The sequence below is a fragment of the Geotrypetes seraphini genome, chromosome 9 (genome assembly GCF_902459505.1).
Source record: "Geotrypetes seraphini chromosome 9, aGeoSer1.1, whole genome shotgun sequence".
Classification (NCBI taxonomy): domain Eukaryota; kingdom Metazoa; phylum Chordata; class Amphibia; order Gymnophiona; family Dermophiidae; genus Geotrypetes; species Geotrypetes seraphini.
Genome location: NC_047092.1, coordinates 82749228 through 82773464, shown reverse-complemented (window position 1 = coordinate 82773464; position 24237 = coordinate 82749228). Strand labels below are relative to the sequence as shown.

At 44.2% G+C, this 24237-nt stretch overlaps 1 protein-coding gene across 8 annotated transcripts in view; it reads right to left on the bottom strand.

The window, feature by feature from the left end:
- The window catches only part of CREB3L2 (cAMP responsive element binding protein 3 like 2), a 316327-nt gene that overhangs the window by 175970 nt on the left and 116120 nt on the right, over positions 1–24237 (bottom strand). For all 8 annotated transcript variants that reach the window (XM_033958250.1, XM_033958248.1, XM_033958247.1 and 5 more), the window contains exon 4: positions 15587–15674. In XM_033958250.1, coding sequence (XP_033814141.1) covers positions 15587–15674 — 88 coding nt within the window. The remainder of the gene's footprint in view (positions 1–15586; positions 15675–24237) is intronic.

The following is a 24237-nucleotide window of genomic DNA, read 5'->3' as shown; positions in this document are numbered from 1 at the left end:
TTCCATGAACACAAAACAGAAGTATTTGTTTAGCATGTTTGCTTTTTCCTCATAACTTTTCACATATTGATACATATCATGTTAATCTCACAATTCCATTTCTCATCTTCTTCCTTTCACTAATATCTGAAAATTTTTTTGTCTCCTTTTTTACATTTCTAGCCATTTACTCTTCCACTTGTGCTTTCGCCAGACGTAGCTCTCTTGGCTTCTTTCAGCTTCACCTGGTAGTCCTTTCTGTACTCCTCTTCTTGAGGTTTATTTTTTTATATTTCATAAATGTCAACTCTTTTGCCTTTATTTTCTCCACCACAAGTTTAGAGAACCATATGTTTCCTTTTTCTCTTGTTTTTATTTATTTTCCTCACATTTCCTCAATGTCAGTAGCTATTTTTATTGCTCCTTTCAGCTTATCCCACTGTTTTTCCATTTCCCTTATGTCCTCCCATCCTAACAACTTCAGCTTCAGGTACTCTCCCATTTTACTGAAGTCTGTACTTTTGAAATCTAAGACTTTGAGTTTTGTGTGGCTACCTTCCGCTTTAGCTGTTATATCAAACCAAACCGTTTGATGATCTGCTATTTCCCAAGTGGGCACCCACTCAAACATTAGAGATACTCTCCCCATTTGTGAGGGCCAGATCTAGTATCACTTTTTCCCTTGTGAGTTCTGTCACCATTTATCTGAGCAGAGCCTCTTGAAAGGTATCCACAATCTCCCTACTTCTTTCCAATTTCTCAGATGGGACTTTCCATTCCGCATCCAGCAGACTGAAGTCACCCAACAGCAACACCTCCTCTTTCTTTCTGAACTTTTGAATATCTGCAATTAGATCTTTATCAATTTGCTGTGAATGATTCAGAGGTCTGTAGACTACACCCACGTAGATAGAAGTATCATCTTCTATTTTCAGAGCGATCCATATTGCTTCTTCCTCTCCTCAGGTCCCCTGCAAATCAGTCGCTTGGATATCTATCTTTACATAGAGTTACTCTACCTTTTTGACCATCTCTGTCCTTCCTAAAAAGATTATACCCTAGTATGTTTGCATCCCATCCATGGGAGTCAATGAACTATGTCTCTGTGATAGCAACAATATCCAGGTCTGCCTCTAACATCAGGGCTTGCAGATCATGAACTTTGTTGCTCAGACTGCGAGCGTTTGTGATCATTGCTTTCCAGTTATCTTTCAATGGTAAACACATTTTTTTTGTATAGGTTTATGTTTAGTTTCACTTCCTGTCACACTGCTAAGAAGTAAGTTGCTAATATTGTTTACGTTGCTATCTTTACTACCATCATATCTTGTCTTTTGCTGGGGTTGACCTCCATAACTGTATTTCATACATACACCACCCCTACCTTCTAGTTTAAATGCCTAGAAACATATTGTCTAAATTTCTCAGCAAGGATTCTTTTTCCTGCTATAGTAAGATCTAACCCATCATTACAATATAGTCTCTTTTCTTTCCTTGTATTTCCCCATCCACCTATGTACCTAAAGCCTTCTTGATCACACCAGGCTTTGAGCCACCTATTGAAGTCCTCTGTTTTTTTCCCTCTCGCTTTCCATATGCAGGCAGTACTTCTGAGAAAGCTAGTGTCTTTACAAAGATTCAAGCCCTCACTAAGCTCCCGAAAAGCTTTCTGCGCCGTAAGTGTGGCATTGTTAGTCAAGTCATTTGTTCCCAGATGGATAACATCAGTGTTAAATTCCTTAGTTTCTTCCTTAATTATAGTCAGTATTTGCCTGGTACTCCTGATAGCTGAGGATCCTGGAAGGCATTTCACTATTATGGTCTCCTTGCCCTATATTCCAAAATTAATGCCTCCTGTGATGGAGGCAATAGCTTTCTCTTTTCGGCTTTTTTATTTGTGCTTAGTATATGCTTTCTCTCTTGAGTTACCTTCACCTCAATTCTGTTTTCTTGAGTATCATAATGCACTAGTGGAGCAAAGGAATTCTGTAGAGGTAATATTTGTGAAGGTGGATGTTTCTGTGTTACATGTCGCAGTCTTCCTGAGCCTACTGTGACCCATTTAATCCTGGGTTGTTTTATTTTTTGAGGCAGAGGTGGTAAGTTGGTATGATTTTGTGGAGCAATGGAAGCTGCTTTAATTGTATTCAATTCCTGTTTAAGTTTGCTCTTTGATATTAGCAAGTTGAAGACAGATGGAGCAAGCCTTAAGCATCTAAATGGTGTGTCTTGGAATTAAAGCACCACAGTAATTGCACTTGAGTAAAAGTCATCTTGATTGGCTGGAAAGTGTACTGATTTGAACAGTCTGGATTAGTCAGTTCTATATATATGAGCAGTGATCCCTGGGGTGGGTAGGTGGGACTGTAAGTCTTACCCTTTTTCTTACGAGAAGAAAGAGGAAATATGACTTAGCAGAGGACATAGAAATTTTTTTTAGAAAAAAGCAGTTAGGGAGACGAGAATTTAGGCAGGTATAATGCTATAATCTGTGTTAAGAGCAGAATATGAAATTCTGAGTAATGTGGAGAGGCATAATCAATAGAATGTGCATGTGCACATGTACGTCAGCGGTGCTAGACGTCCCTGAGAAACACGTGATAACCAAAACATGTGTAACTTGTTTGATTATATAAACAATAGACATACTGCATACAAACATCCATAGACTGAATGTAAAGATGACCAAGAACTGAACATGCCCCGAAAGACGTCCAAAGTTTGTCAAGCTCGATTGATCATACGACTCCCTGACCCCTAGACGTATATGCTTGTCCATCCATCAGTTGTCCTGGCACATCATAATGATGTCAAAACGTTGTCTGTCGCACGGTCCTCACCAGCATCCTGCCCATATATAAATCTGCACGTGGCATGATGATTTTTTGCGGGTGTAGTAGTTGGAGGTGCTAGGTGGTTAGTGTTCAAAAAATCGAGTTCTGAGTGACATTAGGTAATAAGAGAGAGATTGAGAGAGTGCCAATGTGAGAGAAAGTGAGAGAGACTGTAAGGGTGACAGGCAGGAGAGACTAGGAGAATGAGAGATCGTGCAGTTAGGAAGGGTGTGATGGAAGAGTGTGTGATCACCAGAGTGGGTCTGTGAGAGAGTGTGTGAGTGAAAGTGGGTGTGATGGTGGAGAGAAGGGAACCCAATTACTCCCTAGGGAGACTGAGTCACTAGTGGAGCTCTGCCTCCACAATAAGGCTCTGGTCTTTGGCCATGACTGCAGGCCACCCCATAGTGTCACCATGAGGGCCTGGACACGGATCCACGACACCTCCATAGGTGAGCACTATGTACACCCACACAGGTAGCCTGTGTTCCTTAAGGCTCAAAAGTTGTCAGTAATGGCCTCTTCTCCCCCTCCCTCAACCTTCTTGCAAGCAGCCTCTTGCTATTGTCTGTCAATAAATATATATATCAGATATAAAGAAAGAAATAGGAATATATAAATGGATGTAAATATATATAGATAGATATAGATATATAAATGTGGAAAATATATAGAAATATATAAAACATTTGCTTGCCAATATATTATGTACCTACATCATCAGAACAGTAATGAAAAATATAATGTGCTGTGCCCTAATAACCCTGCATATGTTTGAATGGTGGAATCAAAGGCCTGCCACCTGACCCCATTCTCCACAATGTACTTCTCGCAGGTGCTAAGGTGTCTTTCGAGACCTTGATTCCCCGAGTCGCAGATACAGGAAGGTGAATCACAACAATCTAGCCCTCATCAGGTGCACAAGACACCGCCTCAGAGCCTGCCGTAAGTCCTGTCCCCCCTCCCCTGCAGTAACTCTACAACTGGCCAGGTCTCTTATCATGTCTTAGATGTGATGCTCCTACCGCTTCTCTGCACCTACTATCCCCAGGACTTTCCCCAATGAAATAACATGGGAAGAATTGTGGTGGGGGAAGGAAAGCATATATGCACAGTATCTATTGGTTAGAACAGATACGTTCTCTCACACACTCATATATATAGGTCATTGATGCAGCATGGCAAACTTAAAAACAAAACAAAACTCACATTCACCAACAGTGGATATCAAACCCTGCTGTTGCAGCACCTCAACCCAAACCACTACACCACAGCATCAAGTGACAGAAGGGAAACAGGTAAAAGAAGAGACAGTAACAGAGGTCACTCACTATATCACTAGGCCTTTGAACTGAAAACCCCTCACACACCCCCATACTGCACTCATTGCACACACCAGCCAGTTGCACAGGTTGGGAAGCTGCCTTGTAAGACATACCAGAAACTCTGAAACCTGCATACCAGTATATATTCAAAGTCTTATTCGTACTTCATTGCTGCACCACCCCACTCTTTCACACTGCCAGGCCACCTGTCAGGGTTCTATCCTATGTCATATCATTGCTGGCACCCCTCAAAGCTCACTCCCTTGTGCATGTGCTATTTCCTGCCAGCTGTTCTAATATGCAACCCATGCATGATGTGGTCATCCAAACTTTATGCTCTTACCGAACACAGGGCAAGGACAGCATGCTGCTCAGGAGCTGGCTCAGGAGGCAGCATAGGAGGTGGTAGAGGATGCATTGGAGGAGGTGTTGGCAGAGGATGTGTCAACAGAGCAGGTGGGAGGATGTGGTGGTGGAGCAAGGCTCGTGGGAGGTCCCAGAGAACATATATGCCAACATGTCACCTCTTGAAGGGGATGAGGATGGGAGTATGGAGGCAGCTGCCCAGCCCCAAGAACCATCAACCCCCGTGAAGGCAACATAGAACTCCTGCAGCTAGTGGGGCAGATGCACCGGGACATGCAGCAGGGGTTTAATGAGCAGAGGCAGCTCCTGCAGGAGTTGGTGGGGCTTCTGCGGCAGCTGCTAGCCATTTTTCAGGAGCCTCTGTAACTGGAGAAGGACCAAAAGTAATACTGGACAGGCTAATGGTGCATTGAGGCCCAGATCATGTTACCAACAGTGTCCAGGGCAGCTCACAAATAGCTGACAGAATTCCAATGACTGAAAGAACATCAAAAGGCCTATCCTTACCATATTCTGTGGACTTTACCAACTGCATCTCATTGGGACATATGAATATACTATATGTGGTGGGACGCTATCAACTTACTTGATGTTACTGGCTATTGTGTGAAATGCTGTCACCACATTTTCTGCCAATGTTTGCAAGTGCAAATATGTGATGTAGAGAAGCTAATAACAAGGTGATGGTTAAGGTGATAGTGTGCAATAGTTTTATGAAAACATGTGAGTTCCAATCCTGTGACTATTGTAAGGAGACATGCATATGGTGGGCCTATGCTTACCACAGAAAAAGGTTGGGGGTTTTACATTTTTTTGTTGCTCACAAGCGGTGAGTACTATGCTGGTTGTCTTTTGTGTGTTTTAAACAAGAACTGTTTTTTTTTGCCCCAAGGCTGCTGGACTGTTTAAAAAGACTGTAGCAATAAGACCGCCAGGAGTGGAGTAATGTTTTCTTCAGAAAAAGGAAAAAAAACCTTCAAACTCCGTGCAGCACGATAGAAACCCTGTGCCAAGTGCCCAGCAAGTCCCTATTCCCTCCACAGAACCTAGGGTTAAGCCAGAAACCCTGCAGTACAGGAAACTACACATCCAAAGAGCCTCTAGTTTTCTCCCTCTGCAGTAAGAAAGAGCAGGGTGGAACCCTTCATAGAGGGGGATGGTGCCTTTAAGAATTCTCCTGTGTTAGCTAAGGGGGTGGTGCATGTTAATGCAAACCCTTTTTACTCCCGATAGCAGGGAGAAGCAGGGAGACGAGGCAAGGAGGAAGTTAGTCCTCATGCTTTCCAACCCCAGCTGGCTGACTGGGAAATGGAAGACGTCAGCTCAGAGTCAGGAAGCTCTGAGGAAGAAATTCCCATGGAAGATTCTATGCAGTGGCAGAACAGCTCACCTTCAGAGTTAGCAGCTGAGGACCTCGTGGAAATGTAGATTGCATTACAGGTGGGAGGGTTCTTGTTCTAAAACATTACTGGAATTTGAAATGTTTTGAAAGTTTGCTGAACCAGCCCCTACTAACTTGGGGAAAACAGGGAAGCCTGTGTTTTTGCCTTTGTTGGGGGTTTTACATTTTTTTTGCTGTTCACAAGCGGTGAGAACTATGCTGGTTGTCTTTTGTGTGTTTTAAACCAGAACTTTTAAAAAGGACTATAGCAATAAGATGGAACATTGGATGACAGACTTCAAACTCAAGCTCAATACTGAGAAGACAAAATTCTTTGTCGCTTCACCGCGCCCTCTTGACACCAAAACCCCACTAGACATCAACAAACATAACTACCCCATACAGCCCACCATTAAAATACTGGGTGTAACTCTGGACCAATGCCTCACCATGAAAGATCAGGTGGACTCCCTAATCAAAAAGTGTTTTCACCCTCTGGAAACTTAAATCCATTAAAGCATACTTTGATAACTCTGCCTTCAGAATCTTGGTACAATCCCTCATATTAAGTCAACTCGACTACTGTAACATCGCCTACTTAGCAATCCCCCAAAAGAATATGCGACGATTACAACTAATGCAAAACACTGTGGTCAGACTAATCTTCAGTCTAAAGAAGTTCGATCACGTGACGCCATACTTCAAACAGCTACACTGGCTGCCGATGGAAGCTCGTGTAAAGTTTAAGTTCGCCTGCCTCTGTTTTAAAGTTTTCTACGGTCTAACCCCTAAATACATCACTGACATATTCTCCTTCTCAGCCAACAAACACAAGAGAAGCTCCCACTCGCACTTCGTTTCTCCCCCAGTTAGAGGATACAAACTAAAAAAACACCATGAGCATCTTCTCTCACATCAGGCTGCTCTATGAGGTAAAGACCTAGAACAACTCCTATTGCCCACCACTTATGAGGTATTCAGGAAACGCCTCAAAACTCACCTATTCCTGAAATACCTAGACAGCTGACCCACTTCCCTCCTTCCCCTCTCTTGCCCTTTCTCCCCATTGTTCCCACATCCCTTAAGTTAACTCAACTTGTACGTCAACTCAACTTGTACTCCACTAATCTTCTGTAAACCGCATAGAACTTAACGGTATTGCGGTATATAAACTATTATTATTATTATTAAGACCTCCAGGAGTGGAGGAATGTTTTCTTTATTCAGCGTTACATTTCTTGCTGGGAAACAGTCTCACCAGCCGGTTTAGGGTGGGGCTGCTGCCTCAGCACTGTCAAAGGAAAAACCCTGGTTTTGAGTTTGAAGGGTTTTTTTCCTTTTTCTGATTTGGTAAAGTTTATAAGAAGTGCCACAGCTTGAATGCTGATTCCTGTTTATGAACTATGCTTAACCCGGAGGCATCAAACTGTTTTGTTGTAATTGCTCAATTATGCCATCTGACCTGACTGTGAATTCAATTATTATTACCAATTAAATAAAGTAGTGACTTTGCTTTTGAAACTCAGTGTGGCTCACCTCTTTTTGCACTCAGTGGAAAGCTTAGCCGGAGCACACCAGTGGGTCTGGAAGCCACTGGCAAGGTTTGGGTCACAAACAAACTTTATTCCTTGTGGCACGGGGCTCCAGGTGGGTCATACTAGCCTAGCCCAAGCATCCCTGCCACACTATTGAACTAAGATCCAGTTTTGGATAGAAGTAATCACAATAGAAGTAATCACAATGACTATAGGATGTGTGTGAAAAAGTGAAAATTGGAATGTGAATGTAAGTTGAAAGGGAGTAGGTTCACTAACTAAATTATTGTGGTATTTATTAATAAATTGATAAGTTATATAAATATTGTAATGAAATGAAATATGGTAGATAATATTAAAATTGAATTGATTAAGATAATATTTGTTTGTATTAAATATTTAATAGCTGGTTTTAAGAATTTGAGTAATCCAATTGGCAGCTATTTACTTTAAAAAAAAAAAACCCAAGCTTAGGCTTTATGCAAAATCATTGAGGAAATCCTGAAAACCTGACTGGATTGCGGCCCTTAAAGACTGACATTTGCTTTACAAGAACAAGAGCAAGAGCAAAATAAATAAAGATTCTACCTCAAAACTAGGAGTCATGTTTTATCCATGTATGTGATTTCACTGACCTTTACCTGACAAGAGAGCAGGCAGGTCAATGAAACTGCACCAAGGATCATGGGTATTCAGGTAGCAAAATCAGGTGGTCAATAGGTCCATGTCACAATGTAGGATATGAGACAGAAGTTGAGTTACCATATGGCTCCAGAAAAAGTGGACAGATTGAGACATCTGGGTTTGTGACTTCCATAACTTTCAATGGATGTAAAGCACAGTTACTTACCGCAACAGGTTATCCAGGGACAGCAGGTAGATATTCTCAACATATGGCAGACATCAACCACGAAGCCCCGATGCGGACAGCTTCACAAGCACACTTTCTTGAAGAACTTTTAGATAGTTCGCGACTGCCGCATCACACATGCGCGAGTGCCTTCCGCCCGATGTAGGGCGCGCATCTCCTCAGCATCTCCTCAGTTCAGGTAGCTAGCTAAGAAGTCAACCAGAGGAGGTGGATGGGTTGTGAGAATATCTGCCTGCTGTCCCTGGATAGCACCTGTTATGGTAAGTAACTGTGTTTTATTCTAGGACAAGCAGGCAGCATATTCTCAACATATGGGTGACCTCCAAGCTAACCAGAATGGGATGGTGGGAGTGTTGGCGATTCAGGAGAATAAATTTTGTAATACTGCCTAAACAAAGTGGCCATCCCGTCTGGAAAAAGAATCCAGACAATAATGAGAAGTGAATGTATGAACCGAGGACCAAGTGGCAGCCTTGCAGATTTCATCAATAGGAGATCTAATGAAAGCTACAGAAGCCGCCATGGCTCTAACTTTGTGGGCTGTGACTCGACCTTCAAGGTGCAGTCCAGCCTGAGCATAGCAGAACAAGATGCAAGCAGCCAACCAACTGGAGATTGTTCTCTTGGAAACAGGATGTCCCAAATTATTTGGATCAAAGGAGACAAAAAGTTGTGGAGAAGATCTATGTGGCTTGGTCCTTTGCAAGTCGGAAGCCAAAGCATGCTTGCAGTCCAGAGTATGAAGAACTGTTTTTCCAGGATGAGAATGAGGCTTTGGAAAAAACACTGGAAGTACAATGGATTGACTGATTGAGATGAAATTCTGTAACAACTTTTGGTAAGAACTTTGGATGAGTGCAAAATACCACCTTGTGCTTGATGGAAAACTGAGAAAGGTGGATCTGCTACTATAGCTTGTAGCACACTGACCCTGTGAGCAGATGTGAAAGCAATGAGAAAGACTACTTTCCAAGTGAGATTCTTGAGATGAGCCGTAGACATTGGTTCAAATGGAGGCTTCATCAATTTAGCAAGAACGATATTGAGATCCCATACCACTGGAAGTGGTTTGACATTGAAAAGTCCTTTCATAAATATGGAAAAAACAGGATGAGTAGATAAGAGTTTCCCTTCCAATGGTTGATGAAAAGCCGCAATTGCACTAAGATGGACTCTAATGGAGGTTGATTTGAGGCCTGTTTGAGATAAATGAAGAGGGTAATCCAGAACTGAAGACAAGGAGGTGGACTGAGGCTCCTTGTGATGAAGATTGCACCAAGCAGAAAACCGAATTCACTTCTGGTTGTAACAATGCTTGGTGGTAAGTTTTCTGGAAGCATTTAAAATGTTCTTGACAGGTTGAAAAAACTGAAGGTGTGAAGTCATATCGAGAAGTACCAAGCTGCCAGATGTAGCGATTGCAGATTGGGATGAAGAAGAGAACCGTGACTCTGTGTAAGCAGAGATGAAAAACTGGTAGAAGTAGTGGCTCCCTCCTGCTGAGTTGAAGTAGAAGGGAGAACCAAGGTTGTCTGGGCCACCGAGGAGCTATCAGAATCATGGTGGCATGTTCCTGTTTGAGTTTGACGAGTGTCTTGAGAATCAGAGGGAATGGAGGAAATACATACAGGAATTTGTTCATCCATTGCAGGAAAAAAGCATCTGCCTCCAGGTGGTGAGGAGAGTAGATCCTGGAGCAAATCTGAGGTAGTTTGTTGTTGTGGGGAGACGCAAAGAGATCTATCTGAGGAGTCCCCCACTGAGAAAAAATGTGTCAGACAGATGGAGAACTAAGTGTCCATTCGTGAGGTTATAGGAGACGACTCAATTTGTCCGCTAGTGCATTTTGTTCTCCCTGAATGTAGACAGCTTTCAGAAAGGTGTTGTGATGAATTGCCCAAGTCCAAATCTGCTGAGCTTCCTTGCAAAGGGGAAAAGACCCTGTACCTCCTTGCTTGTTGATGTAATACATGGCGACCCGATTGTCTGTACGGATGAGCACGACTTGATCGTGAATAAGATGCTGAAAAGCTTTGAGAGTATTGAAGATCACTCTGAGTTCCAACAGATTGATGTGATGTGGTTGTTCTGCGGTGGACTAATGACCTTGAGTACAGAGACTGTCAAGATGAGCCCCCCCAAGCATAGGTCGAGGAATCTGTTAGGACCTTCTGGTGAGGGGGCATTTGAAACAGCAAACCTCTGGAAAGATTGGAAGAAAGCATCCACCAGCGAAGAGTGCCGAAGAGAAGGAGTCACTGTAATGTGCTGAGAGAGCGGGTCGAAAGCCTGCTGCCATTGAGAAGCCAGGGTCCACTGAGGAATTCTGAGGTGAAGTCTGGCAAAAGGAGTCACCTGAACTGTAAAGGCCATGTGACCTAGGAGAACCATCATGTGCCTCGCTGAGAGTGAAGCAAGGGTAGATACTTGTTGACAAAGTTGTATGAGGGCAACCTGTTGAGGAAGGAATTCTCAGAGTTGTACAGTGTCCAGGACAGCTCCAATAAACGGAAGAGTCTGTGAAGGTTGTAGTTGAGATTTGGGAAAGTTGATTTCTAATCCCAAACTTTGAAGGAACCAAATAGTCCATTGGGTCGCTAAAGTAATCCCCTGAGATGTTGAATCATTGATAAGCCAGTCATCCAGGTATGGGAATACTTGGAGATCATGGCTGTGCAAAGCTGCTGCTACCACTACCAGGCACTTGGTGAAAACTCTGGGAGATGATGCCAGGCCGATGCACTCTGTATTGATAATATTGATTTCTCACCCGAAATCTTCGGAATCTTCGGGAGGCTGGATGAATGGGTATGTGAGTGTAGGTAGCAGTCTGTATTGATAATATTGATTTCTCACCCGAAATCTGAGGAATCTTCAGGAGGCTGGATGAATGGGTATGTGAGTGTAAGCCTCCTTGAGATCCAGAGAGCATCTGGGACAAAGCAGATCCCGCAATCGACTCCATAGACCCCAAAGAATTCATACCACAATGGCAAACATTAAGCGAAACAATCCTAAATGAGCTAGCTCCAATAAAATCAAAATACAAAATCTGCAGACAATCAGACAAATGGTTCGACGCTGAACTGCTCCAACTCAAAAGGCACTGCAAACAAATGGAAAGAAACTGGAAAAAAAAGAACCAAGAACAATCCAAAATAGCATGGAGAAGTCTAATCAAACAATACAAGACCAAACTCAAAGAAAAAAGAAAAGATTACTACTCCAAGCTGGTAGGCATGGAGTCCATAGACTCAAAAAAACTTTTCAATCTAGTAAAAAACCTCACCAACACCAAACCTTACCTAGCAGCACAAGGAAAGCATCCTCCAACAGCCACTCAACTCACAGACCACTTCAAAAACAAGATTACAACAATCAGGACTATCTTCAATAACACACACACCCTCCTCGACGAGATAACAACAAATCCCCCAATAGGAGAAGCCATTGCTGCAGACAGGACCTGGACCGAATTCCCTGCGATAAACTGGACAGACATGAATCGACTCTACAAAAAATACAGTCATGCTTCATGCGACCTGAACTATTGTCCCGCGTATCTAATAACCAACGCCACCTCCAAATTTAGGGCCAGCCTCATGCAATGGATCCAAATTACACTCACTGAAGGTCAATTCCCGAAGCACCTAGGAGAAATCTTAATCACTCCAATTGTGAAGGACTACAAAGGCCTTATAGATAACCCCGCTAACTATAGACCCATCGCCTCAATACCAATATACGTCAAACTTATAGAAGGACTAGTTGCACAATTCCTCACAAATTACCTGGAAGACCACAATCTTCTCCACCCCTCTCGATCGGGATTCAGATCCAACCACAGCACGGAGACTTTACTAGAAACCCTACTAGACACAGCCCGACAGCTAAGGTATATAGCTGCCTTAATCCCCATTCAAATAGCAATATCCCATATGAATAGATTTTTTTTCTTTCACTTTCACCACTTTTCCTCTAATGGGTTGTGACTACTGCTGTTCTAACTTTTACATGGCACTTGTTTGGTACTGGGTCCATGTGTTGGTCTCAGAGCGTGTTGCTCCATGAAACTAGATTTGATACTCCTATACTTACAGTTTGGGCCATTTGATATGGTTTGTATGAGTGCTCAGGTTTTAGCCCTTACACTCCCTCCACCCCCTTCACATCCCACCAACGCTCTGTCCCTGCACATTTTGCTCTGGTAGGTGGATATGTAGTCACACACCTTTGGGATGCATGATACTGGCAAGCTCATTTCACCTATACCCTGGAAGAGCACTTGGAGGGACAAGGACAACAGTGGTATGCTGTGGCCCACATATGTACTTTTTCCATATGCAAATGTCAGCTCAGATGAGGATGGCACAGGGCCTAGTGGTGTGGAGGTCCCAGCAGCGCAGGAGCAGCATGAGTCAGCAAGCATGGTGGTAGACGCAAGATAAAGCCAGCAGGAGCCTGATGAGTCCCAGGACACGCCAGCACAGGAGGTTGCCAATGGGGATGGTGACCAGCCTCTTCTAACCCCTCCTAGCAGTTTGCTGATGTGCCTAGGGATACTGAGCCCAGCCTGCCCACTGGAGGGCACCCAGTCACCAGAGATACCACCTCATTAGACTTGCAGAGGCTTATGGCCCACAATGTCAGCCTGCAGGACTATCGCCAGCAGAAGCTCCAGCTGCTGAGATACGGGGTCCAGGCACAGCAGGAGCAGAAGCTCATGAGGCAGTCGTTGGAGGCCCAACGTCAAAACAATGAGTTCCTGAGGTAGCTTTTTCAGTCAAGTACTGCCTTGACGGCTCAGTTGGAAGGCCTCTAGAGTGACCTGAGAACCATCATTCACTCTCCCACCACAGGTCAGTAACCTAGTCAGGAGCCTGCACCATCCTCCAGCACTAGCCCAGTGGCCAGAGGATGGAAAGCCACTGCAAAACACTACCACTGCCAGATCCTGGGCCCTGTCCCATGCCTGCCTTCCTCCACTCTAGTGAAATATGGCCAGCATTACACCAGCCTGCATCACGTCAGAACACTGACCACACCGACACCAGCAGTGAGGCTGGGGACTCTGACATGAACTCTGAGGCTTTTGCTGATACTTCATACCAATCCGGGGGGGGGGGGGAGCTGGGAGGGCTCAGAGGGGCCGGGGTGTATTTGTACATATCCATGTGCACAAATAAATTTGTTTATTTCACTGAACTTTACTAGAATTTGTTTGTATTAAGTGTTCCCTGGTGCAGACCTCCCCTCCCCCCGGAATGCAGTCTGGTCAGCTCTGTGACCTGGAGGGGGTGGGGGGGTGCTCATCATTTCTGCATCTGGTACCTCTCACCATCTACCAAACAAAGCACAGGAAGTAAGCCCCCTCCCCTCAAAGACAAAGATAGGTGGGAAACTCATCAGTCACTGTGCAGCTCCTGCCACAGGATACTGACCAACAACACAGCTACAGAGAGCAAGGTGAAATGGAAGGCAGGTAAAAAGGTGCAGATGCAGATGTGAAGAAAGAGGGATGTGGCAGTGGCAGGGGTCTGTGAGATGTGGGGAGATAAATGGGTGAGCAAAAGAAGCATGGCAGGTCATGTAGAAATAGAGACAGGGATGAGTACACAAACGTTGCCAAAGTATCTCCCCATCTATACAGATTTAAACAGATGCTCACACTTACTCTGTAACAGAAGGGGATCATTTGTGGCTCAAACACTCTTTAGGTAGCAGCTTAAACGCTTTGAAAGAACATCTAAATTGTAGACAGGTTTTGGAACTTACAGGAGAAACGGCTATGGTTTTCGTTATCGTACTTGTACATGCCAACCATAAACACACCCTCAGAATGCCCCTGAGATAGATATGGTGCGGGTTTGGGCATAGCTATGGTCGGCTTTCAATTATTGGTACTTGGACAACTTGGCCTTTAGGTCTTCCAAATACCAACTTGGGCGGGTTTTTAAGACATCATTTGTCTTTCGATTATGAACCTCTTAACTTTCAGAAGTTTCCAAGCCAGTCTTTCTCCTTGGAAACTTCTGAAAGCTAAGGGCACTAACAGGGGTACAGGAATGAAAAAAGCCAAAAAGGAGGGAAAAATACCCACAGGGAAGGTACCGCAAAAAGTTGACACACTAAGGTGAAACTTCACAGATGCATCTCTGCTCCATGGAAAAGTAAAACCTGCTGGTCCTACGCTCGCATGTCAGGTGGGAAAGCACCCACTCATGCACGGTAGAAAGCTGCCTAAGGCTTCCTAAACAGTACCCTGGGCAGTGTTTGCACCGAGCTTCGTTGGATGCTGTCACCTAGTTGTAAGATAGTTATGGCCTTTTTGTCCTCAGAGAAAACACTGTATAGTGTACAACTCTCCCATATGCAGTTGGCAGTCTAAACCAGTCATGGGCAAACTATGGCCCGCGGGCCATATCCAGCCTGTTTAGTTTTTTAATCCAGCCCGCCGACCATCTGAACCCCACCCTCCGCGAGCCCTACATACCTCCCTCCAGAGCAGCGTCGGGCCAGCAGCACTCTAAAAAGGCTGCTTCGTGGCCTTCACTCATCGGGGAATTCCCTCTGCTGCATCACTGATGATGTCATCAGCAACACAGCACACAGAAGGTCCCAACGAGAGAAGGCCGCGAAGCAGCCTGTTTAGAGTGCTGCCGGCCCAACGCTGGAGGGAGGTATGTAGGGCTCACAGTCAAGCAGGGTTTGGATGGAAGGTCAGCAGGGATTCAGCTGCGCAGCGGGGGCGGGTGCTCAAGGGTTTTGCTGCACAAGAGATGGGAAGGAGGGAGGGAAGGATAGAAGCTGGGCAAGGGTTCTGCTGCACAGGGGGATGGGAGAGATAGAAAGATGCTCTTGGTCCGGCCCCTCTGTCAAATTTAAGAACCCCTTGTGGCCCAAGAGTCAAAAAGTTTGCACACCCCTGGTCTAAACCAACTGCTTTCCTGGCTAATGACTTTCTAAAAGCCCAAATATCCATACTAGGGACCTGATCCAGTAAGGTTTTTCTCCCATGCTGATAGGAAAAAAGTTCAGTGAATCAGGCTCTAAGTCTGGTAACTGCTCTTTATTTTTCATACTACCATTTAAGAACGCAAATACAATTGTAATTTCAACTGCAATGGTCATACATTATGCCCAGAGTCAAGAAGACTGAGAAATTTAGGAAGAATTAATGATTTAAGACTAAAAGAATGAATGTGAAATACTGAGAAAAAACATGGAAGAAAAAAACCTAAATTTCTCTCTCCTCTTCCACACACACCACACACCATGCTATAAATTAAACAGACCTTCTTTAGGACATAGGTTTAGGAACTGATCCACTTCATGAGGTTCCAGTTTGATCTTTGGAAGAACTTTCTGGGTCAAGGCTTTAGCCTACAGAAGAAAAAGGAGGGTGAAAACATAAAATTATAGAACTGGCCAAATAATTCTAAGAACAATCATGAGGGCAGTTTTCAAACTGTCTGCATTACTGCTAATAATTCATGTAATTACCACCCATGGTGTTTGCACCAGTTTTCAAAACAAAAATTACAGTAGTGATACCTTGGTTTACAAATGGAATTTGTTCCAGAAGCATGTTCGTAATCCAAAGTGCTCATATATCAAAGCAAAGTTCCCCATAGGATATAATGGAGACTCGGAGGATTCGTTGCTACTGCTGCCAGCAACCGACATAAACATGACAGAACTGCAGAGGAGTGAGAAAGGTGATGGAGCGGTGCCAGATCTACAGGGAAGAAGAAGAGGAAGAGGAAGAAAAACTGTTCCGAGGGGAGAGATGCTGAGCCCACAGTGGGGAGTTTATTCCATCTTCCCTTCCACCTCCGCAGTGTTTATTCCACCTCCCTCTGGACCTTGTGGACAGAATGGTTAAGTAACCAGAAGGCAGCTGAATTCAAGAGAATTTTGCTCTTTCCACAGCCGAACCAACCACGTAACTTGTTACTCACTGGGGCCTTGCAGCTTTAACTTTTTTTTGGTTCGTTCTCTATTTACCTTCTTGCCTGCTCCCTCCTCCTCCTTGCTGTAGTGTTCACTCAAAGCCGCGGGCAGCAACTCCTACACGCCTCCCGCGGCTGATCTGGAAGCCTCTCTGATGTCAGAGGGAACGCTTCCAGGTCAGCTGCAGGAGACTTGTAGGAGCCCCTGCACGCGACTTTGAACGAACACTGCAGCAAGGAGGAGGGAGCCGGCAAGAAGATAAATACCTGGGGGCGGCAGAGGAAAACACTGCATTGCTCTCGAGCGGGCGGCCCATGGGCCACAGGTTGGACACCCTAAAAGGAAACTCTGCAGTGTGGAAGAGAAGCAGAAAGAAAATCTGCAGTCGCACGCAGGGGACAGCTCTGCCCCAGGCTGTGCGTGCATTGCGAAGTATGGAGAGGGGGATGCGGGATGTTTTACTTTGAGACGCGCTCGTTTAGCGAGTCAATGCTTGTTTTGCGAGTTAACAGTGTTTTGCTTGTCTTGCAAAATAATAATAATAATAATTTTACTTCTTATATACCGCTATACTCGCAAACCAAGGTTTGACTGTATAAGCATACTTTCACTCTGAAAATTTCCTAAGGCATTTGCACATACATAACATAAAATCAATTTCTAGACGGCATAACTGTGAAGTTCTATGTGGTTTACAAAAGATTAAATAATCAGCTACAACTGAATGGAAAACTTACAACTAATATGAAATATTAGCAACCCGAAAACTTAGAAAATAAAAAGGTTTTAATTGTTTTCTAAAATGCAAATAAGAAATAGAAGTCAGTAATAATTGCTTAAAATCCTTATCCCAAGTAACTGCCTGGTAAGAAAGAGCACGTTTGTGATATTTTTTGAATTTACAGCTCCTGATGGGCGGAAAAAAAAAGTATGAGATCTTCGAAAATGCCTTTGGATTGAAACAAAAAATAAAGTAAATTAAATAATGCTCGACATGTGGAAACTTTAAAATAGACAGCCCAGCTTAAAAATGATACGTGCCTCTACAGCAGTGGTCTCAAACTCAAACCCTTTGCAGGGCCACATTTTGGATTTGTAGGTACTTGGAGGGCCTCAGAAAAAATAGTTAATGTTTTATTAAAGAAATGGCAATTTTGCATGAGGCAAACTCTTTATAGTTTATAAATCTTTCCTTTTGGCTAAGTCTTAATAATAATATTGTAATTTATAGCTAAAGAGACATATGATCAAGAAACTGTTTTATTTTACTTTTGCGATTATGATAAACATACCGAGGGCCTCAAAATAGTACCTGGCAGGACGCAGGTTTGAGACCACTGCTCTACAGGCAACTAGTGCAACTCTCGATAAAAGAGAGTGATGTGGTCGAACTTCTTCAGGCCGAATACAAGTCTAACTGCAGCATTCTGAATGATTCGCAATTTAGAAATATTTTTTGGGTGCCTGCAAGAAAGACAATATTGCAATAGTCCAACTGACTCAACACCAGAGGTTGAACAAGTAATTTAAATGCAGAAAAGTCAAAATAGGCTCTCAAGAATACGCAATTTCCATAACATATGGAAACCTTATGTATAAGAGAGGAGCCTGAGAGAGGAGATTCAACGCTTAAGAAGCATCCGTGACGACGAGACCTTCATTGACGGAGTAATCCAGGAGCTGTCTCAGATCGCCAAACGAGAGCCTGACAAGACCATCCTTGAGACACCCAAAGCTTCCAAAACTTCAGACTTGAATCCAGTCGTCGGAATTCAGGAAGTCACTGGAGACGCTGATTCCTGGCAGCTGGTGACTTCCTCCACAGGAAAACGCAGAAAACCTCATTCTGTTTCTCTCTCTCACATACAGGGCAGCTCTACATTGACACCACATATCCCCCTTAAGAACAGATACCAGCTGCTACAGGAGGGTCCTGACAACAAGGTACAAGAAGTGGTTGAGCAGACGGTTCCGGTTCCAGAGTCAACAGGTCGGCCCACCCCTAGGAAGCGCAGAGTTGTGGTCATCAGGGATTCACTGCTAAGGGGCACCGAGGGACCAATTTGTAGACCAGATCTGCAATCAAGAGAGGTCTGCTGTATGCCGGGGGCCAGGATCCGGGATGTAACCGCTAGCCTGGGCAGACTCATTAAGCCCCAGGATCACTTCCCCATGATTCTCATCCACGTCGGAACCGACAACACTGCCAGGTGCACCCCGGAGAGCATACCCGAAGACTTCAGAGTCCTGAGAGAGAAGCTGAGGAGGATGGATGCGCAGGTGGTCTTTTCCTCGATCCTCCCAGTGAGGGGCAAGGGCAGTGCCAGGGAGGATCGAGTCCGGAGGGCGAACGAATGGCTGCAGGGATGGTGCAAGAAGATGAACTTTGGGTTCCTGCACCACAGAGAGTCACTGCAAGAACTGCTGGGACCAGACGGGTTACACTTGACCAAGAGGAGAAAGAACGTCCTTGGACACCGTCTAGCCCGCCTACTACACAGGGCTTTAAACTAGGTAAGTTGGGGGAGGGTACGGGCACAAACAACTCACCTGACGAGCTAAGCTACCAATACTCTTTTGAGACTGAGCTAAGTAAACACTATAATTCTGGGACATATTACAATTCTGGGTCTAGGGGGAGTACACATAGCAATTCTGGATCTAGAGGGAGTACACACTGTAATTCTGGGTCCAGCGAGAGTGCACACGTTGCAAAATGCACTAAAGGAGCTCAAGTAGCCCAAACGGGAATACCCCCACAGGATACACACATTACCAAGTCTGGGATAGGAGCACACTGTAGTCATGGGGAGTCTGGGACAGGTACACGCTGTAGCTCTGGGTCTAGGGAGTGTAAGAGACACGCAAATAATGCTAATGGTGTCCTAGTTGATAAAGAGGGTTTGTCCCAACTGAGATGCAACAAACACACAACATGGAGGGCTATGTACGTCAACGCCCACAGTCTGGGAAACAAGATCCTAGACTTGGAAACAGAAATGAGGAATGCCGACCTGGATGTGGTGGCGATATCTAAGACCTGGCTCACAGACTCTCACGGGTGGGACATGGTCATACCAGGTTACAACTTGCTTCGCCGGTACAGGGAGGGCAAAATGGGAGGTGGTGTAGCATTATATACTAAAGATGACATTAAGGTCACCAGAATCACAGATGTACAGTACACTGGGGAATCCTTTGGGTAAATTTGGCCAGAGGGAAGGACAAATGCCTGTATCTTGGAGTAGTATACAGACCCCCAAGACATCAAGATGACCTAGATATGGAATTAATCAGAGATATAGAGAATATCACCTTGCGGGACACAGTATTGATAGGTGACTTCAACATGCCTGATGTGGATTGGGTCACACTTTCCTCTGCTTCCGGAAGCAGCAGGAAGCTATTAAACTCTTTGAATGGAGCAAGACTCAGGCAACTGGTATTGGAACCAACAAGGGATCAGGCAATACTGGACCTGGTACTTACCAATGGAGAAAGTATCACAGAGGTCTCAGTGGGTGACACTTTGGCCTCCAGTGACCACAATATGATATGGTTCAATCTCAGGAAAGGTTTCACGAAATCTACCACACTGACCAAGGTCCTCAAATTCAAGGACACAAACTTCCAAGACATGGGAGACTTCGTTCACCAGGCGCAACAAAGCCAAGCAGACACCGACAGCGTGGAAGAAATGTGGTCAACTTTGAAAGCCACCATACAGGAAGCAACAAACCGCTATGTTAAATCAGTAAGCAAACGGAGTAGGAACAACAAGCCACAGTGGTTCTCTACGGAGATCTCGGACCTCATCAAAGAAAAGAAAAAAGCATTCATCTCTTACAAACAATCAGGGACACAGGACTCTAGAGTAGAATATCTGGCCAAGTCAAGAGCCGTCAAAGCAGCAGTTAGTGAGGCCAAATTCCGCATGGAGGAGTCTCTAGCAAAGAACATCCAGAAAGGAGATAAATCTTTCTTCAGGTATATCAGTGACAGAAATAAGAACTCGGGCGGGATAGTACGTCTCAGAAAACCAGACGGAGACTATATAGAGACGGACTCGGAAAAAGCCCAACTGTTAAATGAATACTTCTGCTCAGTCTTCACCCGCGAAGCGCCGGGAATCGGCCCTCAGCCACAGACAAGGGTTAAATCAGTTGACCCGTTTAGTAATTTCAAGTTTACACCCAGCAGCATCTACTGCGAGCTGTCAAAAATCAAGGTCAACAAGGCAATGGAGCCTGACAACCTACACCCCAGGGTGCTCAGGAAGTTGGGTGATGTCTTGGCGGAACCTCTATCCGCGCTCTTCAATCTCTCCCTTAGTACAGGTAACGTCCCGATGGACTGGAAGACGACTAACGTCATTCCACTCCACAAGAAAGGCTCCAGGATGGAGATGGCAAATTACAGACCAGTGAGTCTCACATCAATAGTGAGCAAACTAATGGAAACCCTAATCAAACGCCAAATGGATAGGATCATGGACGAGGAGAATCTGCAGGATCCCCGCCAACATGGATTTACTAAGGGGAGATCCTGCCAATCCAACCTGATCAGCTTCTTTGACTGGGTGACGAGGAAGCTGGATGTTGGGGAGTCCCTGGACATCGTCTACCTGGACTTCAGCAAAGCATTTGATAATGTACCACACCGCAGGTTGCTGAGTAAGATGAATTCTTTAGGTTTGGGCGACACATTGACCAAATGGATTGGGAACTGGCTTGGAGGTAGGCTTCAGATGGTAGTGGTGAATGGCACCCCCTCCAAAATGTCAGACGTGATAAGTGGAGTGCCACAGGGCTCCGTCCTGGGCCCGATCTTGTTCAACATCTATATAAGAGACTTGGCTCCGAGGTAGAATAACATTATTCTCCGATGATGCCAAACTAAGTAATGTAGTGAGCAAAAGCACAACAGACAAAAATTCAATGGCAGACGATATGATGCATGACCTACTTCTACTGGAGCGCTGGTCTAGGTCCTGGCAACTCAGTTTCAATGCCAAAAAATGCAAAGTCATGCACCTGGGAAGTCAAAATCCATGCAAGACTTACACCCTAAATGGCGAGATCCTGACAAGAACTGAAGCAGAAAGAGACTTAGGGGTGATTGTCAGTGAAGACATGAAGTCTGCAAAGCAAGTGGAGCAAGCTTCATCCAAAGCAAGGCAAATCATAGGTTGCATACGCAGGAGTTTCGTCAGCCGTAAACCTGAAGTCATTATGCCATTGTATAGATCCATGGTGAGACCACACCTGGAGTACTGTGTGCAATTCTGGAGGCCACATTACCGCAGGGATATGCTGAGACTGGAATCGGTCCAGAGAATGGCCACCAGGATGGTCTCAGGACTCAAGGATCTCCCATACGAGGAGCGGCTAGGGAAGTTGCAGCTCTACTCACTCGAGGAACGTAGAGAGAGGGGAGATATGATCGAGACATTCAAGTATCTCATGGGCCGCATCGAGGTGGAAGAAGATATCTTCTTTTTCAAGGGTCCCGCAGCAACAAGGGGGCATCCGTGGAAAATCAGGGGCGGGAAACTGCACGGTGACACTAGGAAGTTCTTCTTCACTGAAAGGGTGGTTGATCGCTGGAATAGTCTTCCACTTCAGGTTATTGAGGCCAGCAGCGTGCCTGATTTTAAGGCCAAATGAGATACACATGTGGGATTTATCCGTAAAGATAGATAGGGAGGGTCATTGGGGTGGGCAGACTTGATGGGCCGTGTCCCTTATCTGCCGTCTATTTCTATGTTTCTATGTTTCTACTTGGTTTTTCATAGTTAAATTTTGATGAAGGATAACACCTAAGATTTTAATCAATGAATGAATTGGGCATAATGTCGCATTTAAAGTCAGGAAATATCAAGATGGTTTTGGCATGGTGAAGCAAACTAAACCTTTGTCTTCTCAGGATTGAACTTCAGTTTACTGGTAAATTCCAGCATCCACTATCAACTTAAATACCTCCTCAATAATGTGACTAATATTAGAGATCGAAGATTGAGTTGGAATTATGATGGTAATATCATCAGCATAAATGAACAATTTAATGCTGAGATTATCTTCTCTTGGTACAAAATTATGCAAACATTGAAAAGGAGCGGGGAAAACAAAGAACCCTGAGGAACACCGCGCGGGTTATTCCACAGCACTTTTGCTGTTAATACTTTAACAGTCTAAAAAAAATGGGCATTGTGGCAATACCTAACTTGTGCTCATTTCTGCATATAAAAGTTTCACCTATAGAAATGACTTTGAAAATTGCCTTCTCTCTATATAGGTCTTGGTTGTAAGATTCAGTACCACATTTTCACCACCTGGCTTGATCTTACTAATTGTAGTCCTGATTTTATGCTCAAAAGGAAAAGGGAATGGAGACTTGTAACCCACCTTTTTGTGGCTTTGGCATTTCAAAGCTGACATTCAAAGCAATGAGCACTAGAAGATTAAGTGACTTGCCTAGAGTCACAAGGAGCAACACTGGCATTTGGTCTTACAACCTCTGGGTACAGAGACAGCAACTCTACAAGTGAGCCACACCTTCTGCCTCAAAACTGTAATCTGCTCACTGATCTGCTTCTTTCCTTACTGGTGTATTTTAAACATAGATTTTATCATCTTTCTCATGATACAAGGTAAGAGCATAAGAATAGCCTTACTGGGTCAGACCAATGGTCCATCAAGCCCAGTAGCCCGTTCTCACAATGGCCAATCCAGGTCACTAGTACATGGCCAAAACCCAAGGAATAGCAATATTCCATGCTACCAATCCAGGGCAAGAAGTGGCTTCCCTCCTGTCTTTGTCAATAAAAGACTATGGACTTTAACTCCAGGAACTTTTCCAAACCTTTCTTAAAACCAGCTATGCTATCCGCTCTTACCACAACCTCTAGCAATGCGTTCCAGAGCTTAACTATTCTCTGAGTGAAAAAAAAGCCTCCTATTGGTTTTAAAAGTATTTCCCTGTAACTTCATTGAGTGTCCCCTAGTTTTTGTAATTTTTGACGGAGTGAAAAATCGATCCACTTGAACCCGTTCTACTCCACTCAGAATTTTGTAGACTTCATTCATATCTCCACTCAGCTGTCTCTTTTCCATACTGAAGAGCCCTAACCGTTTTAGTCTTTCCTCATACGTGAAGAATTCCATCCCCTTTATCATCTTGGTCCCTCTTCTTTGAACCTTTTCTAGCGCCACTATATCTTTCTTGAGATAAGGAGACCAGAATTGAACATAATCCTCCAGATGAGGTTGCACCATGGAGCGATACAGGGGCATTATAACATTCTTAGTCATTTTTAACCATCCCTTTTTTAATAATTCCTAGCATCCTGTTTGCTATTTTGGCCGCCACCACACATTGGGCGGAAGGTTTCATCGTATTGTCTACGATAACACCCAGATCCTTTTCTTGGGTGCTAACCCTCAAGGTGGACCGTAGCATCCAGTAACTGTGATTCAGGTTTATTCTTCCCAATGCGCATCACTTTGCATTTGTCCACATTAAATTTCATCTGCTATTTGGATGCCCAGTCTTCCAATTCACTAAGGTCCACCTGCAATTTTCACAATCCGTATGCATTTTAACAACTTTGAACAGTTTAGTGTCATCTGCAAATTTAATCATCTCACTCATTGTTCCAATTTACAGATCATTTATAAATAAGGGTCATTCCATGGTAAGTGGACCAATATTGAAAACTGCCCACGCTCGACCCCCCTTGAAATCCAACCAAATTTTACAGGGGTGTTGTCTAGGGTCTTGTTCCGCCACTTATTTCTGTCTCATGGAATGATCAGTGACACTCAGAAAAGCACACAGACAATATAAAAGCATAAACAATAACCCTTTATTTTATATATATATATATATATATATATATATAAGAATTAAATAGCATCACCGTATCCCAGGCAACGACCAGTCCTTCACAATTGGGAATCCCTGCAATTGATAGGAGGGTAGACACGGGAGACTA